The 18,858-nt window shown below is 52.3% G+C and overlaps 2 protein-coding genes across 7 annotated transcripts in view; one reads left to right on the plus strand and one right to left on the minus strand.

The window, feature by feature from the left end:
- IFT172 (intraflagellar transport 172) overlaps positions 1-9,233 on the minus strand; it is a 38,964-nt gene extending 29,731 nt beyond the window's left edge. For all 5 annotated transcript variants that reach the window (XM_061989583.1, XM_061989582.1, XM_061989581.1 and 2 more), the window contains exons 1-10: positions 9,122-9,233; positions 8,866-9,009; positions 8,633-8,745; positions 8,034-8,073; positions 5,012-5,077; positions 4,525-4,604; positions 2,985-3,072; positions 1,920-2,134; positions 1,701-1,824; positions 547-642 (exon numbers count right to left, since the gene is read on the minus strand). In XM_061989583.1, the coding sequence (XP_061845567.1) occupies positions 547-642; positions 1,701-1,824; positions 1,920-2,134; positions 2,985-3,072; positions 4,525-4,604; positions 5,012-5,077; positions 8,034-8,073; positions 8,633-8,745; positions 8,866-9,009; positions 9,122-9,160 (1,005 nt within the window). In that variant the 5' untranslated portion in view covers positions 9,161-9,233. The remainder of the gene's footprint in view (positions 1-546; positions 643-1,700; positions 1,825-1,919; positions 2,135-2,984; positions 3,073-4,524; positions 4,605-5,011; positions 5,078-8,033; positions 8,074-8,632; positions 8,746-8,865; positions 9,010-9,121) is intronic.
- Positions 9,234-9,362: 129 nt separating this feature from the next.
- LOC104558056 (low density lipoprotein receptor adapter protein 1-like) lies at positions 9,363-16,370 on the plus strand. Of its 2 annotated transcripts, none has more exons than XM_061990144.1 (9): positions 9,363-9,447; positions 11,736-11,878; positions 12,396-12,508; positions 13,082-13,196; positions 13,565-13,637; positions 14,045-14,157; positions 14,910-14,959; positions 15,895-15,935; positions 16,095-16,370. In XM_061990144.1, the coding sequence occupies exons 1-9, from the start codon at positions 9,363-9,365 to the stop codon at positions 16,250-16,252; spliced, it is 891 nt and encodes a 296-aa protein (XP_061846128.1). In that variant the 3' UTR covers positions 16,253-16,370. The 2 variants fall into 2 exon arrangements, with proteins under 2 accessions (XP_061846128.1, XP_061846129.1); XM_061990145.1 differs by having other exon boundaries at positions 15,898-15,935.
- The last annotated feature ends 2,488 nt before the right edge of the window (positions 16,371-18,858 follow it).

Genomic DNA, 18,858 nt, shown 5'->3' on the forward strand with positions numbered 1-18,858 from the left:
ACTTCTTGCCCCCTGGAAGATTACGGAACAGAAAATACTTAGGGATTTAGACATCCCCTCACATCTTCTTAAAGAAATCTTACCATTCCTTTTGTATGGGATGACAACTGTAGCAGAAGTGTGGAATTCTCACTTCTGCCATTTAGAAGTTTTTAGCCTAACTGGAGGACTACTCAGGCCCCCAATGATGAGCCACCCTCTGAGTGTCCTGCTCTCTCTCCATTGACTGCAGAGGTGTGCCTAGACTGCTAGCTCACCCTTACTGCCTCACTCTGAACAACGTGAAACTGGCTGAAATGAAACCACTTAAGGAGCCTTCATTGGGCATGGAGGTACCCCACACAACCACAAACTAGGAAATAAGTTCCATGGTCTTTCCTCCTAATCAATTCCCACTCAGCATTGATCCTACACTCAGAATATCCCCTATGTCTTTCCCAACAAGTTGCAATTAACAAACTGTAACTGAAGAGTTTCAGACATGTCTAGTTTTAGCAAGCATCCCATTTTCAACAAGAGACATTACCCCACTGGATATTCTCTTACCTGGCTCGGTCCCACATATGTCATTTCAAATTTGTTTTTGTAGATGCTTCTGCGAAGGCAGCAGTCAAACTGTTCAACTCCACCACACAGAGTGCCCTGGGGAAACACATGCACTCATACAGTCAGTGAATTCTGTGAAGGAGATCCTGCTTACATAAAGAGGATGAGAGGTGAGGTCTCTGGCTCTGGGGAACAGGGCTCAAGCCTCCAAATGAATGAGGACTGGCCCTATCTTGACTTTCTTGAGAACAGAAAGACTGAGAAATTCTCAGAGACAGCGCTTACCCAATACTGGCACATATCTGGAAGAGGAGTAGTTAAAAAGTCACTTTTATCCTCATCTTCCCCATTATCCTTCTCAGTCTCCCACTTCTCCCTCTCCCAGTCTCTCAATCTCTCCTCCCTTCCAGAATAATCCTTCCACCTTTATCTCTTTCTTTATAACATCCCCACTTGTTTCACTGATCTCCACTCTCTCAGCCTCTTCTCCTTCTTTGCAAGTGTTTGTTGACATGTTCAATAAATTCTGCCTGAAAATATTTCAAGGATTCGTGATTGTTGAACATAAAAACAATGCAAAAGCTGTTAAAGAAAAGTTGTAAATAGCAAGCTTCTTAAATAATTTAGGTACTTTAGAAAGTTATTCAACTTAATACAGATAGATTTTCAGAAAGATTAATTTAAAGACCATTAAAGAATTATTTAACTTAGTTGATAAAAGCAGGTCAAGGTCCAACAGCTGAAAGTAGAAGAAAGACAACTCTGAACTTTTCAGTTCAGAAAAGCACAGAGTATAAGTAACAGAACAATTTTTACGCTGCTTCTCACAGGTGCTCGGAGGAAAGAACGCTCATGAGACTGCTCTTGAGAAGCTATGCTGACCTAATTATGCTTCTGTGAAGAAAAGAGGACTGCTGCTGCCAATGAGGCATTACACAATCATCCATGACATTTTACAGCTTCTGCACACTGCACATCTGACTGCAACAGTGTCCCTTGCACAAGAACCCAGCCTGAGCACTTGGCATTGCACACCTAGGTGATGGTGTGGCCATGCTCACAAACCCTCTCTCCCTCCATCCTCTCTCTCTGTCCTCAGTAGTATACTGAGGTGTGTGGCTGGTGGGCTCCGGGCTGCTGCTGAGGGTACGAACCACACAGATGCGGGAGCCATCCCTCTTCCACGCCAGAGCTGTGATGGTGTAGAGGTGAGCGATTTCTTTGGGTTTGCCTTCCTCCCAGGCACTGCGGCGTGGGCTCCAGTTCAGAACCCTTAACCTGCGAGGACAGATGAGAAAGCAGAGACGTGAAGAACTGTGTATGGCTGAAGAGGAAAGCATCATATGTGGAGACTTTACCACCAGACACCATACCTATCATAGCTGCCAATGACAACGGACTGGCCACCAGGACTGGCAGCTGCTGTGCTGAATTCCTTCTCGGATGGGTCCCGGCTATAGTCAAAGGTTTGGATCACATTGCCCTCCTTCCCATAAGCCACAATCTTCTTATCACAGCCTGCAGCCACAATGCTGTTGGAAGCCCAGGCAAGGGCATAAGGAGGGCAAGGATGAGTCACCAACTTACCCTACAATAGACAAGAAAGAACAATCTAAAAACTTGAATGGCTTTAGCCCCGAGCTAGCCTCTGTATTCAGCTGTCCCAATGACAGCATCAGGCCCTTCCATAGAACCCAGCTCATTGGCCTCACTCTCCCTGCCCCAGTCTGAAGGAAGGTAGACAGAAACCAGAACTGAGAGACATACCAACTAGTCCATTCATTTAACTGAGAGAAAAGATTCTTGATACCAATATGAAGACCAGTACCAGTACCTAGACTGGGATGCACCTTTAATATAGCAGAGTATATAGGGGCCTTGAGCATGTCATGGTAGAGTGCAGACATGTTCAAAGTGCTTCACCTGGAGAGAAAAGTTCTGAGTGAGAAGAGCACTCCTTTCACCACAGCTTAGAAGCACAGAAGCTACTCCTTTTGCAGAGGAGCAGGAGGCTCAGAAGAAATGATGGGTGCCTCAAGTATCCTGTTCACAGAGTGTGAACTTGGGATTCAGGGTTAACTGGGATAACTATACATTGCTTACTGAGAAGACAATAGCTGTTCCCTGGAACTCGATTCCTTCAAGCATCATTCTCCTGAACATTCTAACATCAGATCTCTCCAGACACCTTAAAAGCTTTATGTCTCATACACAGAAATGCAACTTCCCCCTGACCACCACACTCAGCGTATTTCAGAGCACCTAGTCGCTGGTCTGTCTTCATCATGGCTCCATAAAAGCTATCCCAGCAAGCACAGACCACAGCTTCTCTCCAGACTTGCACTCCATCCACAGTCTGATCCCTTTCCAGATATCTTGAGCTAGGGAGTAGGCTGTGCAAACAGGAATTTTGCTCATTGAAGAAGGATCTTTGATACCTGTGATTCACCTGAGCCCTCATCATCAAAGAAGAAGCGTACAATGGTTCCATCAGCATGGCCAGACAGGATTCCCTTCCCTGACACACTGTGAAGAAACACAGACAGGATGATGCAATATTGCAGTAAAACTTGCACCTTTATTTTCATATACCTGCCCAGAGAAGCCAGTGCCAGGGTCATTGTTGATGTTCCTCACCAAAGGAACCTTCACAAAGACAAGCTAGGTGACAAACACAAAAATATCTAGTACCTGTACTGATATCTGTAAAAACAAAGAAGACAAAAGTATGGATAGTGAAAAGGAGAGTGGACAGTTAAGTATCTTCATCAAGTAAAATCACAACAACAAACTATCTGTATTACTAAAATAGAGAAAGGCTGAGTAACCTGAAGTGGCATAATGACTATGCACACAACTTCTTACAGCAAGGTGTATCAAACAGTCCTTGCATCAGAAGGGTTCCATAAGTGAGGCTGGATACTGTGATGCCAGGAATCCCTAAAAGCAACACAATTTAGAAAAAAACACACCTGGACAAACATTCCAGGGTTAAGTCCATTATTTGTAGCATTCTGCTCTCCTGACACAAGCACGGAGAGGAGAGCAAGGAAGGAGAAACAGGCCTGATGCAATGAAAGAACACTCTTTCACGATGATTCAAGAACAGAATGTCAATTCTATGAAAACTGTAGCGATCCAGGAACCATGCATCTGTCTTCTGCTGACTGCAATCCCAGATTTGTCATTGGCACCACAGAAATGACAGCGTGAACTTCGTTTAGAAATAAAAGCAGAGCTGGAGAGAGTCAGCGGGGCAGGGTGGAGGATTGGGGAGAGGAAGAGGAGGGGAAAAGGGGAAGAGAGGTGGAGGAAGGAGGCAGGGCGCAAGGAGAAAGAAGAAATAGAAACCTTCTGGAATAGAGACAAAGGCAGACAAACTTTAGAGGCGTTTCTCAGCAGTAAGAAGGCAGAGTCCTAGACCAGCTTTAGGGTTTTAAAATTTGGTTTTCAAAAAGCAGATTGACACAGATTTAGTGAAAATGTCCCTGCTAGGACCATAATATAGCTTATTTTTTTTAGGTAAAGGATATTAAAGTAGTTAAAATGAAATCTTAATTAAAATAATTGAAAATTGCCCTCAATGGTTATTTTCCTAATTATAGTCTTGCCACAGTTTTATCTGGCAGAATCCTTTTACATTTCTTTTAACCTGTAACTTCACTAATGTTAGTAATTAGCTAGATGAAATTGACAAATTTAATCTTTATATAGTAATGGGTTCAAATAAATGAACATATGTACACAGTCTCACAAGGGACTTGCATGCTGAATTGTATATGTGTGGTGCGGTCACACAGGTATCAGATTTTAGGAAGGAATTCTTTCTGGAAAGCACAGTATTTTGACATCTCAAGAAGGAACTGACTGCAGAGAGACGCTCTGGCAACCTCCCATGCTGCCATCAGTTATTCCAAGGTCAATAGAAGGGAGGAGACTGAACCAGAGCAGCGTAGGCTAAAGCAATGCCATACTCACTTGGAAGTTAGTGAGACCACATAGGAATCTGTCCCATAAATGGTGGAAGATTTGTTGTTCTTTGTATTGGCTAAACGAACCTGAGAAAGAGAATCTGATCAATGCTGCTTCTGTCTACAGAATGTGGATGTCCCCCATTGTAACATCCCCAGAGGTTTCCCAGTCCATTACCAGTACTAGAAATCACAGGAAGCTCATTGCTTCCCAGTAAGTAGGATGAGAAGTGGTAAAGCTGGAGTGACACTTCCACATTTCTTGAAAGGCTCAGTAAAAGGACCAAATGATTCAGTGGAATCTCCAAGGACTAACTGGGAACCAGAACCAGGAAACTGTGGTGTAACCAGTAAGTCAGCATGTAATCTCTCTGTTGCCTTTCCGTGCCCGGTGCCCCACAGTGAATGGTTCCTACCCTGCAGCCCCAGGTGCTTGCAGGCCCTGGTAGCCCCTGTATGGAAAAGAAAAACAGGCAAACAAAAAGTTTCTCTACCTTTCCTTCGGCAAGACCAAAGACAATGATATTCTCCGCTGGCCACGATAAGCAGGTCACAGCACTCTGCCAAGGAGGAGGTAAAAAGAGAGATAAGAGCTCCACCCCACTTTTTGCCCCATTGCTATATAAGACAGCTCATGAACAGTAAGATTCCTCAAACCAAGACAGATGGGGGCATTTGATGAACTTTCAAGTAGAATTGAGACCCTCCCGATGAAGCTTAAACTATATAACAGTGAGCTGGGGTAAAGTAACCGTCAGAAGGGCTAAAGCAGAGTACAAAAGTTATACTCAGTAGAGATGCCTTTCTGAGAAGATCACTTTTTGATCAGATGCACGGTTTTCCACAGGCTATTGTTGAAGGTACAAAATCATGGCTATTTTAAACGATTTTTTTTTGCAACCACAAGTATGAAACATAACAATAACTTGACTCTGCCAGCTCCTGCAGCAGATATGAGAATATTTGTACATTGGATTTTCATTTGGTGCATCAGAAATAGTCTATTTTTACATTTATGAGCAAGACAGTTATCAGATGCCACCAAGTAGGTCAGGTAGAAACAGGTTCCTTAAGTTCAAAGCAAAGGTATTCTCAAAATCTGAAGTGGGGGCTGGGATGAATAAGAGACAGCCCAGAGACTTAATGAAAAAACTTCACGTATAAATGTAAGTCAGTAAGGCAGCTGGTGTTTGGCTCTGTGCCACCACCACCAGCCTCACTAGCTCATCTGTCCAAGTTTAAGCACCTGGGCCTGCTTTAGACATATGTACACCCTCATTTATTCATCTCACCTTCTATCCCCCATTCTTACCATTCACATCAGTAAACACAGCTACAAACAGACATACCAAAATATCCCTGGATATATAAGCTGATATGTTGGCGATGTCCAACCAATGATCAAGACAAATTTTTTATTACATCCATTTCCCAGACATTTATGTATTTCCCTCATGCACCAGGACAGGCTGGGGGTGACCTGCTGGAGAGCAGCTCTGCAGAGAAGGACCTCGGAGTGCTGATGGGCAGCAAATAAACACGAGCAGCAATGTGCCCTCGTGGGCAAGAAGGCCAGTGGCATCCTGGGGGGCATGAAGAGAGTGTGGGCAGCAGGTGGAGGGAGGTTCTCCTCCCCCTCCCCTCTGCCCTGGTGAGGCCTCATCTGGAGTCCTGTGTCCAGTTCTGGGCTCCCCAGCTCAAGAGAGACAGGGAACTGCTGCAGAGAGGCCAGTGCAGGGCTACCAAGATGCTGAGGGGACTGGAACAGCTCTGTGAGGAGGAAAGGCTGCGGGACCTGCGGCTGTTCAGCCTGGAGAAGACTGAGGGGGCATCTCTTTAATACAAGTACTTAAAAGGTGTATGTCAAGAGGATGGGGCAACACTTTTTTCTGTAGTGTCCAGTGACAGGACTAGGGGTAATAAACAAAAGCTGGAACACAAAAAGTTCCACTTAAACTTAAGGAAAAAACTTCTTTACTGTGAGGGTGAGGGAGCCCTGGCCCAGGCTGCCCAGACAGAGTGTGGAGTCTCCTTCTCTGGAGGTTTCCAATCCCGCCTGGATGTGTTCCTGTGTGACCTGATCTAGGAGGACTTGCTTTGGCAGAGGGGTTGGAATGGATGATCTCTAGAGGTCCCTTCCAACACCTACCATTCTGTCATTTTGTGATTATCTGCCAGGTCCTTATTTTCAGTCCAATACAAACACAAGCAGCCCACTGGTAGCTTAAAAACAAGTCTCACAAAGTAGTAAGTGTGTAAAAAAGTCTACTAGTGTGAAGATGTCAGACTGCTCAGAGCTCTACTAGTGTAAAGAAGTCAGACTTGCCAACACTCCTCCTGACCCTCTAGTGGGACATCTTGCTTGCCTTCAGAGTTGAACAGTGTCACTGTGTTCATAAGATGTATAAGAGTGCCCAATGAGCCCTGCAAATGGCAGGAGTGGGAAAGGGCTCAATAAATGATCTCATACTGACTGAACACATCAAAAATTTGTAAAACCCAAGATTTAGTTAAGGGAGAAAACCAGACACTGGTAAAAAAATACACATATAGCATTTATGATGATAGAAATGGTCAAAAAGGCATGAGGAAAATGGGAAAATGAGAGAATGGGAGAAAAGAGAAATGAATCACTACATTAAAAATGAATTAAGAAAACCCTATGTATGCTGCACACAGCCTCTCAGCTCAAGGGAGGCAAGCAGCCTCCTCCCAGCCTGCGAGCAAAGGAGAGACATGGGGGCATGATGCTGGTCCTGGCAGCAGGTAGGCTGCAAGCAATAAACAATGAAAGGACTCTCTAGTGAGGCTACAGCTACTCACATCTTGAATCACCACAGTGTTCAGGAAAGGAACAAGCAGACACCGAGCCGCTCTTCCTCTCTTTTCCTGGTGACACTCTGCTCCAGTGTCATGGCTACTCATCTCAGCAGCTCAGCCACAAAGAAACAAAGGCTGACCAACAGCTTTCTTCACTTAACACCAGACCAACATGGGCTTCCCAGGACTGAGTGTTCAGAGAGGCTAGAGGGCCTTCCTAAATTGCCCTAAAAGGAGCCACACTGACAGGCCACAAGCCAACCCTGAGGTATGCTTTCAACCCAGAGGCTGAGGTTGCTGTTGCCCTGAGAGACAGCTTGAGGAAGCCTGGAAGAGGAACTCCAGCAACTCCATCAGAAGCAGCTCTGCTTATGTCTTGTCTCCTCTACTTTTCCCTTTCAACTCCATAAAAACTTTCTGTCCACTGATGCCTAAAGTACCTCCCAAAGTTTTGTAATTGACTGCATTCAACAATTCCTGTGTTGTACTCAGGCATAATGAGGCCTCTGAAGCTTGGAGAGTAATGGATGGCTCAAAATACACAGATTATCTTAGGATCTACCTGCATCTTTTGGAGATCAAGTACCACGGACAGTTTGGTCAAGCACATCTGTGAGCATGAGTAGGGAGACATTTAATTGCTTTTATCCAATATATTCTGGAGAAAATGGAGTTAAACAAGAGCCTGGGTCTCACCGTTTGGATGAACTTGTTGCATATCACCTTCTTATCACCCCTGCAGAAAAAAAGGTAGACAGAAATGACTACCAGCAAAGCTGCTAATACTACCCAATCTGGTTACTCTACTGTTTGTATTCTGTCTATTTTACTATCGCCAAATACAAGCCATGTAAGTTTTGTACACCAGTTGTCTACCACAAGCCAACTTTTGGCAGAAAAATAAACCCCACAAACTTCTGAGCTTCCAAAATTCTGATGACCTGCCTTTTTGAGCACCTTTAGCACAACACATGCCAACAAAAGAGGTTGAAGTGAGGCAGGTGTGTGCCACAGTTGCACATGTACAAAACGGGAGAGCGGCACAGGCTCTACAGCTACAGCTCCACAGAAGCTCAGATGGTGCACGCTCGCTCAGGGCTCCTCAAGTAAATCCTATCTGCTGCTCACGACAGAAACATCTGAGTGATTCCCTGCAGATTAGACAGCATGCGTCAGGCTGAGGACCAGGCCAGGGCTCTGACATGGGCAGCACCCGGACCTGAAAAGTCCTCTGCAGGGCGGGAAAGATCCCGTGCCTTCTACTCAGGGGCACTGAGCACCCTGCCACCACTCACCACTCCTCTCCGATCCTGTACACATAGACGATGTTGTCTGTTTGGCCGATGGCGATCTTGGTGGAGTCTGGGGAGAAGGCCATGCCTTTGACCACGTAGCTTCTCCTGCCATACTGTGGGAGAGGACGGCAGCGTGAACCACCGAGGCAAGCCGGGCCCTTGGCCGGCCCGCTGACGGCCGTGCACCGTCGCAGCAGTCCCCGGCGGGCGCAGCGCGGCCCCCGGGCCCTCACCTTGGCGTCCGAGGGCTTGGTGGAGAACTTGTCGCGCCGCTCGCCCTGCTCGTCGTACAGCAGCACCACCCGGTCCGCGGTGCAGACGGCGAACCGGGCGCTGCTGGCCGCCCAGGCCATGCAGGTCACCCGCGCGGTCCCGGCCTGCGGGGCACACACAGGCTCAGCGCCGCCGCCGCCAGCCCCGCCACCCCGCGCCCGGCCCGGCCCGTTCCCCCCTCCTGGCGCACTCCGCCTCGTCCCGGCCCGGCGCTACCTGCGGGGCCAGCAGGGTCCGCACGTGCCGCAGCTGCATCGCGCCGAACGCCGCGGCCGGGGCCGGAGCCCGGACCGGGAGCGGGAGCGGGACGGGCCCGCGCAACCGACCCCGCCGGGCCCACCTCGCCCCGCCTCCCGTTGCCTCGGCAACCACGGCGCCTCCGCCGCCGATGACGTCAGCGCGCCGAGCCCAGCGGCGGGCAGTGCTGCGGCTCGGTTCGGCTCGGCTCCGCTCAGGAATGGAGGCGCTGCGGGCGGCGGGGCGCGCCGTGCTGCGGAGCCCGCGCCTCGCCCGGCACGGCCTGGGGCTCCGCCGGCGGCGCAGTGAGTGCGGACCGCGGCTGCGGGGCGCGGGCGGGCGAGTGGGTGGAAGGGTCAGCGCTCTGGCCATGGGCGCGTATCTCGCTCACCTCGGGCCCGCCAGCGGGGGGCCTGGCGGCGCGGGGGGGGCTGGCGGCGCTGCGGGGCCGGGACGCAGGCCGTGGCGGGGCGGCGGGCTGGCGGCAGCGGGGGGAGGCTGTGGGGCAGCGGCGGGGCTGGGGACGCGCCGTGGGGCCGCGGGCCGGGAGGGCTGCGGCGCGGTGGCTGCTTGTCCGACACTCCTGCCTCGCTCCCCGCGCTGACAGCCTCTTGCCCCACTTTTGAATTGAGGTCACTCGCGCCGGTGGGCCGAAAGGCCTCGAGCGGCTGTGACAGGCGGTGCCGGCGGTGCCAGTTGCTGGAGCAGGCGGTACCTTCTCCGTGGGCACCCTCCACAGCCTGTGCAGGCCTCAGCCGCCCCGAATCTCGGCGCCTGGTTGTCCGCAGGCACAAATGCGCATGCAGCGAGTGTGGCAGGGCAGATCGTTGGTTGCTGCAGGCTGACTGCTGTGCTCTCTGTGGCACAGTCAGACTGACCCCACAGACCTGTCAGCATCCTCCTCTTGCCTGAGATTTCTCAGTCATGGCTGCCCAAAGGCTTCATTGAAGCAGCAGAGCTCACTCCAGCAGCCCCGGTGCATGTGGGCTGCACTCAAGGTTCTGTGATGGCAGCGTTGTTCTGCCCTGGGCAGAAGTCCCTGATGCCTGCATGGTACCAAGTGAGTTCCCTGGTAGTTGTCATTTATGCAGGAGTATGCTGTGCAAATAAGGTCGCCTGATTTCCCTGTGGAAAAAGGTTATTCTAATTGTGAGTCAGAGCCTTCTGCAAGTGTGCCAGTAATGTTCAGGGAGCTAATCCCAGGAAACAGATGAAAAATAACCCTGAAAAGTATTAGCTTAGTGCAAACAGTAGATACTTGGACAATTCCCAGGGAAGCGTGCAAACCTGGTGTTTGCAGCAGAGCATGTTCCTATTCCTTCCCTCCTCTGTGGGCTCGATCCCCAAGAAGAGACTGTGACTTGCTGTGTCTTGTCCTTCCTGCCTATCTTTTTTCTCACTGTCTATGTGCTCTTTGGGATTTGAGGAAAGTAAATGTATGTCAACATCTGCTTCAGCCCTCCTTGAAAATTACCACCAGAAAGTACTTGGCACAAGGTAATTATTCCTTTATGTGTGGCACAGTAGTCTGAGAACTAAAACTTTAATGGGAATGAACTTTCTGTTGAAGCCCACGTCCTTGCCATGTGGGAGCAGAGGATGCTTCTGCAGTGCTTGCTTTTTGTGTTCTCTGCAGACAGTAGTGGCAGTGAGACCCACTGGGTCTTGGCAGTGGCAGTGAGACCCCCCCAGGGCCCCTTCTCTCACCACTGCACCTCCTGGGTGGCCGAACATGCTGGTGAAACAAACTGGCTTCTGAAGGAAGTTGAAGATGCTGAGAACTGTCCCTAGTCACTCTCTCTTGAATGAATAGACACTCTGCCCTTTATTTTATTTTTGTGGGGTTTGAAAAGAAAGGATACAGGAGACAGAAGCCAATGTCCCTTTAATTCTGTGACCTGAAAAGTAATGCTCCAGGTGGAAGTTCTCATCCCTCTGTGTGCTGGAGTTCATCACTGAAACATTGTTTTCCCTGAAGCTAGTTTTGTATCCTTGAAATACTGGCCTGAGCTCTTTCTTCCTTAACAAAGGGTCTTGGTGGTGCAGTTGCTTCCCAGTCACCTCAGCTTGGATCATGAGTGCTGGATAAGCTGCCCCTTCCCTGGCAGCCTGCTGCTGCAAATCACTGCAACCAAAGGGCTTGAGTTTGGTTACACTGAGACAACTTGGGGATTTTTATCTGAGTGTAACAGCGAGTGCTGCTGTTCCTGAGGTGTGCCAGCATCTCAGGTGGGTGAGATGAATGCAGTACAGAGAACATGCTACTTGTAGTGAAGTAGATGAGACCCAGGGATGCAGGGTTTTCACAGATAGCAGTGAACACAGCAGCATCTGAGGCCCTATGCAGATATGCAAGAGCTTACTATGTGTGCTGATAATCCGTACCTCCAGGGATGAAGGACTAAACCTTTGAGGTTCAACTGTCCTCTCATTCTGTCCTCTCCCAAGAATGTCACAAAGCCAGGAGAGTGCCCTGCTGAGTGTACCAGCACTGCTGCCAGGAGCAGCAAAGCTGCAACAAGGTGGGGTGGCTGTGCTGGGACGAGCTGTGGGGCTGCTGGCATGTGGCTTCTGAGGCATTTCGTCTTTGCAGAACTTCCCGAGAGCTGGGCTGATATGCAGGAGCCGCTGCTTGAGGGGATGTGCTTCACACTCAAGTATCTAGGCATGACACTGGTAGAAAAGCCCAAAGGAGAAGACATGGCTGCTGCTGCCATCCGGAGGATCATGGCCACGGTAGGAGCTGGCCCTGGGGCCCTGCTGTGCCAGGGTGGAGAGGAGACGGTTCAGAGCTCAGCTCCTGAGTGCTGGGAAGTGTTGCTGTCCCAGCCCTGGGCCTCAGTGAGGGACCATGCTGTGCTCAAGAGGAGGGTGGCACGCAGGAGGCTGCCTGGCCTCTGCCTGCAAGCTGTGAGGGGAAGCTGCCTTCTGTGGGACAGCCATGGCTGTGTCAGTGCTGGGAACACAGCCTGAGGCTATGGCCGTGGCAGCATGGAGAGCAGGGGGAGTTCCTGGGGGAGGCGGGGGCTGTCCTTTCCTGTATGTGTGGAACAGTGTGAACATGTTCCACAGCTGCTCTGTGCAGGACACACTTGATCACCAGGCTGTGCTTTCCCATCCCAACAGCAGGAGCTTTTGCAGCAAGGGTCCAAGTGGGTAGCACTCTGTGCAGAACCTGAGTGACTCCTGCCAGCAAGGGGGGTGAGAATGCTTGCCAGATTTGCAGAGGTGTCTGGTATCTCCCCACTGCCAGGCACGAGTGGGAGCTCGCAAGTTCCAGAAGGTGATTCTGACAGTGTCTCCAAGGGGAATCTCACTGCAGGATGCAGACACAAAAGAGATGGTTGAGAACATCTCCATCTACAGGTGAGCATGGCATGTGGAAGGCCTTGACATTTCCCAGCAACCAGATGGAGACTAGGGAGTGGGATCTTGAGAAGCCAGAGAAGGCTGGGCCTTTTGTCAGTGACACCTTAGTTCTTCCTCTTACTCCCTGAAGCCTGTGCCTGCTCCCAGCTGTGCCCCCTGGCACTGCCCCCCAGCACTGCTTGGGGCTGAATGCAAGCAGGGTCCTAGGCAGCCTTGAGTTCTGGGTTGGTCCATTTGTCTTCCCCGGGCCCAGCTTGTCTCTTCTGGCATTTCAGCAGGATGTTGTGGGTGAGAGTTGGAAAGCCCTGGACTTAGGGCAGGTCTGTCTTTCCACTGACATAGGACCCCTCTGGCCACAGTGGCGTGAGGGTGCCATAGACTGGAGCTTACTGGGGCTGGCTGAAGGCACTTGCTGTGAGAGCTGCTGTGGGTATTTTTACTGCTGCTGGCTGTGCTTTAGGTGTAGGTGCTGGGTCATCTGAGGCAGATGGAGGCCTGGAATGGCCAGCACTGCTGGTGTTGGTGTGCTCATGTTTCTTATTGCCCTGAGCAGCTCTTCTCTGCCTGCAGGATCTCCTACTGCACAACAGACAAGCTGCAGAACAAAGTCTTCGCTTACGTTGCCCAGAGCCAGGAGAGTGGGGCACTGGAGTGCCATGCCTTCCTCTCGCCCAAGAAGAAGATTGTAAGCACTTCCCTTCTGCTCTTGGCTATGTGAGGTAAGGGTTGGGAGCAAGGGCCTTTCCTTCTCCTACTTTGCAAAGAGAGAGGAGGCCCTTACCTCTGTGCACCTCAGCTGGAAGTGGAGCCAGAGAGCACATGTGCTCACACCTTGCAGAGGCAGGTGGTGGACCAAAGGAGATTCCCATGTCTGGGATCTCTGCTTGGGGATGGCTGGCCCACAGGCACAGCATTGAGCCCTGTTCTTCCCTGTGTGCTCTGCACAGAAGGGCAGCAAGGGAGGTCTTGAGGCTTTCAGATTTCATGGCAGTAGGAGTTGTCATGGCTTGAGGGCCTGGATGGAAGCAGACATTCCCCCTCTCTTGTACACAGGCTCAGGCTGTGACTCTGACGGTGGCCCAGGCCTTCCAGATGGCACTGGATCTCTGGGAAGCAGCACATGCAGGTAGGAGGAATTTCTCAAACATGTCCCTCTGCCTAGCCCTGGGATTGGGGTCTCCAGTGTGGTACCCTGGCCTGGGCTGTGTGAGGAGAGCTGGCTCGCTGGTGGGACACACCAAGCAGGGCAAGTGTTGTCCCTGCTGTTGTGTTCCCTGCTGCTGCCCCACATGGGGAGCTTCCCTGTCACTGCCTGGGGCAGGGGAGGTGCTTCCTGCTATCCGTGCACTTCTGTGTAGCACAGCTCAGGGCCCTACTGTACTTGCCCTGAGCAATGATCCCACACTCTTGTGTGCACCCTCCCCCAAGCACAGCAGGGACGTCTGTGCCTTGCACAGGGTCCTGCCTGTACATCCCCTGCCCAGCCTTCTCCAGCTTGCAGGCACTAACTCTGCTGCTTTTGCCCTGTCCCAGGCTCTAGGCAGGAACAGCCCCTTCACCCTTCATGTGTCTTGGAGAGCAGTGAGCCCAGCAGATCAAGTGAGCCAGCCCCCCCGGGGAGCCCTCCCTTCAGACACCAGTTTGGGGTACAGTATGTGCAAATCTGGCCCATCCCCAGAACTGTCCCGCATTAGGGCAGGAAAAGAGTAACCTTTACACAGCTCCCTGCTCCCAGCCCTGCAGCACCCTGTCAATACCTGTGCAGCCCCCCTCTCAGATGGCAGCCTGATATGAGAAGGGCATTGTGCTCTATCTGGCTCACAAGCAGGTGCGGTTCCTCAGGTGATCTTTGCTCCAGGAGCTCTCATCAGGCCCAGCATTGCTGCAACCCTCGGGCCCTGCTCTGCTAGCACTGTCAGACAGACACCTGTTCTGCATACTTGGTGCCATGGCTAGGGGAGAGATGCTGTCTTTGAAGGAGAGGACCCTTTGGTCATCATGTTGCCAGCCTGGGCTAAGGCTCAGCCTTGCCCATCTGCACAACACCTACTGCATGTCCAAAGCCAGTCAGAGCATTGCCAGCATTGTTGCTCTCACCGTGTCCCTGCCCCTGAGCCTCTGGACTTTTGGTCCTTGGCCTCATGCCTCCAGTGGTGGCCCAGCCTGGCAGTGCTTTGGCTCACATTTGTGTACAGCCTTCTCATGGGTGGGCCAGTTTTCCCCCTGTACACACCCGTTGTCTGTGCCTGGTGGGTGACTGTGTGTCTCATGAAGGGGCCAGGGACTGCCCTGCTGCTACAGAACAGCCTCTGGGCAGCCCAGCTTTGCTCCTGGCTAGGACTTGCCCAGGCAGTGAGGTGTCATGGTGGGGTTTTGTTTTGTTTTGTTTGTTTGCCAGGAGGAGGAAGAGGAGGAGGAAGATGATAACATCGGCGAAACTTTATCTGGGTATGTGGTGAGCTGCCGCTCGTGTTCAGGGGTCTCCCTGATGAACCCTGTCTTGTTTCCTTCTCTGCACCCCATGCAAGGGGAGCTGCTGGGGGTGGGACTGGCATGGTGGAAGCATTGAGGAGATCTGCATGGGAGCAAGGAGGAGCTTGCTTTGCCTCTGTCAGCTGAGTGTTCAAGCTGAAAGGTCAGGGAGCTGAGCCATGGAGGGGCAGATCTTGCAGTCGAGCTTTTGCAGTGGAGCTGTGGGGAAGACAGATGCTGACCCTCAGGATATACCCAGAGATGTTGCCTGTTCTGTTTCTGTCAGTCTTTCTTGAGGCCAGCCCAGCCAGACGTGTCTCTCAGGTGGGACTCGGAGTTGTCCCTTTCCTTCCGCTGATTTCCCTGGGGCTTGGGCCTGGGTGGAGGCCTGGTCATGCCGACTCCTGGGTGCACTGGGGGCTGGTGCTGAGCTTTCTGGTCATGCTGACTTCTCTGTGCTCTGGGGCTGAGCTTGCTGATGTCAGTCCTGTGCTTGGGAGGAGTTGATGGTACCAGTGCAGCAGTGAAGGATTAACTCGTAGGTCTTGGCAGAAGTGCCCATGGTGATGGGTGTGAGAGGCCTGGCTGTGTGGTTGCTCTCTGCTACCTGGCAGCCACAGCAGCCACGGCTCCCGATGCTGAGCCAGAACCAGCGTGTGCCCAGGCCGGAGCTGTGCATGTGGCCTGAGACCTGGCAGTCCTTCGTACAGGGAGCTCCTGACAGGAAGGAGATACAGCTTTGCAGCCATGGGATGGGCTGGCCTGGAGAAAAGGCTGAATAGCATGTGGGGCAGGGCCTTCTGCATGCCGTGCCTGGTAGTGCTGTGCTATGCCTGCACTGCAGGGCCATGAGCACACTGTGTCTCTCAGCAGGCCGTAGGGTATGATGGGTGCTCTGTTCTCTTCCAAAGCAGCATGGAGGAGCTGGCAATGGGAGCCCACAGCCCAGCTGGTAAGTTCCTTCCTTCAGTGCTGCTTTGCCACATCCCTCAGCATATCCTCTTAGGGGGCAGGGGGCTGATGGCTCACCTGGGGAGGTCTGCTTCCCCTGCAGGCTGTGCTGGGTTCCCAACCGCACACCTTATGGGTCTTCCTCCCTCTTGGTTTTCAGAGTCAGCACCTCTTGTGCCTAGAGCAAGCTCTCCTACTGCACAGCTACTGTGCTACCGTGTGGGGCAGCCCCCAGACAGCTGGAAGGGGCTGGGAGAGGCTGGAGACCTCCCCACAGCTGGCCCCAGGACTGCTGGCCCCAAGACTCCCCTGGGCTAAGCCAAATCTCCGCAACAATGACCAGCCACTCAGGATTCACCCTGTGCCTGCACCCGGGCCAGACAGTGCCTGGCACTGCCCCTGCCGCTGCCTGCCAGGCACGGTGTCAGCTGGCACTGCTGCCACACAGCCCGCGGCGCCCACTCCCTGTCCCGCTCTCTGCCTGCATGAGCAGTGCTCCCAGCCTGAGGGCCTGCGCTGTGTCCCACCCGCCTCGCCCTGCTCCTCGCAGTGGCAGTGGGGGACTTGCTTGGCGTGCATGACCCCCAGCGAGCCATCGCTCTTGGCCTGGAGGAGTGAGGGAGGAAGGCCTTGCCCCCGCAGCTCCGCCCCATGCCCTCTCATGAGTGAAACGAGCTGGTTTTTAAGGGAAAGCTCTGCCTTTATAGGGAAATAAACTCAGTTTTTTACTGGTGTCCCTGAGGTCTGAGTGTTGCTGCCACGGGCTGCCATGGTACTGTGTCTCTGCCGTGATGCCTGCAGAGAGGTTGCCTGGGCTGTGACCTGTGCCCATGGGGCCTGCAGCTGCTGGCCCTGAGGGACTTGTTCCTTCTGCTGAGGGCTGACAGGGCTCAGGGTGCCCCTGTTGTTGGGATGAGGGAAGCTGGTCTGGGCTGTGTCAAGCACCTGTGAGTGTCACCTGCACCCATGGGAGCTGACTGTGCTGAGGCCATGGAGGACACTAGCCTCCATGTATTGCCTCTGCTGTGGGGTGCAGCCCTGTGTGCCCAGCTCTGCTCTAGAGCCAGAGGTGAGCCCTACGCTGGGCTTCCATCCTCAGCAGAGAGGCTGCAGCCAGCATGGTGCCTTGCTTCTCTGGCACGTGTTTGCAGCTGCCTTCTGACAGGTCCTCTACCTTGCTGCTGGGTTCCTGTCTCATCACAGCACATCTCCCCTTTCTGGGACTGCTGACTCCACAGCCCCATCGCAGCTGTTTCCCAGTGAGTGTGGCAGGTGGGTGCTGTGGGGAAGGCTCACACTCGGGGTGGGGGATAGTCCCACAGGGCAGGAGCTGGGCACTGGTTTTCTCACTTGCGATTTTACATGTTGAGTCATGGTCTCACTTCTTTCCTCCAGTAGCTGGAGGGCAGAGAGAAACCTGTAGCTGTTAATTGAGTTGTTAGAGTGAGCAGGTCATTGGAAGGTACTCAGCTTACAGCACTGAGGGATGGCTGACCTGCTAGCAGCGTGGGTTTAACAGCCCTTCCTGCCCTGCACTTAACCATGCTGTTATGCAGCAGCTTTTAGAAACTCTTTTATTTCCCTAACAGCCCTTCTTTTTTTTAATGTACTTCCCTAAAAAATGAAAGTTAGCTGGCAAAACAAGCTGGTTGGTCTCTGCAGTTACAGCTGTGCTCCCTGCAAGCCCAAGTTACAGCACAGCAAAAACTGCACAAAACCACCTTGGTGCTTTTGCTTCTCAGGCGCAGCACAGATCCCTCCAGCCAGCAGCCTGCTGGGATCTGGCTGCTGACACGCTGTCTGCTCTCTGAAGTCTGTTTCTTTTGTGCAGAGAAATCAGCTGTGATGCCATCCTCAGTGGGCCAGTCTGCAACTGCAGCTTGTCCAGCAGCACAGCGTGGGTCCAGCATGCAGCATGGGCACTTCCACCAGGGCCAGAGAGGGCTGCAAGGTGATCTTAGAGGACCTGCAGCTCTTGCACAGCACGTGAGAACAGGTCTCCTTCCAAGGGTCATACACAGATGTTCAAGAAGTGCTGGTACATATATGGGCCATGCCCAGATGCACCTACATGTGTACACACGCAACTCCGCAGACACAATGCTGCCTTTGAGCCAGGATGCTTTTATTCAAATGACCCTGCCACTGGGAGTGGCTTATCCTGCCCCTTCTCTACCTTGTCCTGCAGCAGGAGCTGAGCAGCACCTAGAAGGAAGTGTCCTTAAAGTGCTTTACTAGGAGGTTTATTCCTGGAAGACACTGGATCCTGTGATGCTTGAGTCCAGGGCTGCACGACCAGCACCCCAGCTCAGTGACAGGCTGCAGAGCAGAGCATGGAGATCATCAGGCAGGGCACCAGCTGTCATCTCTGCAGCAGAGAGCCTCATCATATCACCCTGTTCCTACTGCTGGCAAGAGGGCATGCCTCATCCTGGCCTCAGCCTTGAGCAAAGGCCCATGCAGCTGCTGAGGGAGAGATTTCTGCCCGCAAGCTCTGGAGCACAGTTCAGACATCACCGCTTCACTGGCCACAGGGTAGCTGATAGCTCATGTTGTCTTCACGTGATCAGGAAGAATGGGCATATAACAGTGAGCCAGCGGTGCACCAGCTCTGGGCATTCCAGGCCAGCCCCTTTCCATCATGTCTATGTCACATCAGCCACGCTGGGGTAGGTGATGGGACCAGGCCCACGAGGGGAGCTATCAGCAGTGATCACCCCCCTGCCAGACAGAAGATGCCAGGAGCAGGATGTGATGCTGTTGAGGTTGGGGTTGTCCTCAGAGCAGTGCTGAGCTCTGCAGCACACATTCTGCTGAGCCCACAGACTGTGCTGGGCCTCACCACACTCTCACCTCCAGGCAGCCCAACATGGCAAGTCACAGGGCACTCAGGGGTCCCTCACAAACAGCTGGAACGCCTCAGG

This window comes from Colius striatus, chromosome 2, assembly GCF_028858725.1.
Source record: "Colius striatus isolate bColStr4 chromosome 2, bColStr4.1.hap1, whole genome shotgun sequence".
Lineage (NCBI taxonomy): Eukaryota > Metazoa > Chordata > Aves > Coliiformes > Coliidae > Colius > Colius striatus.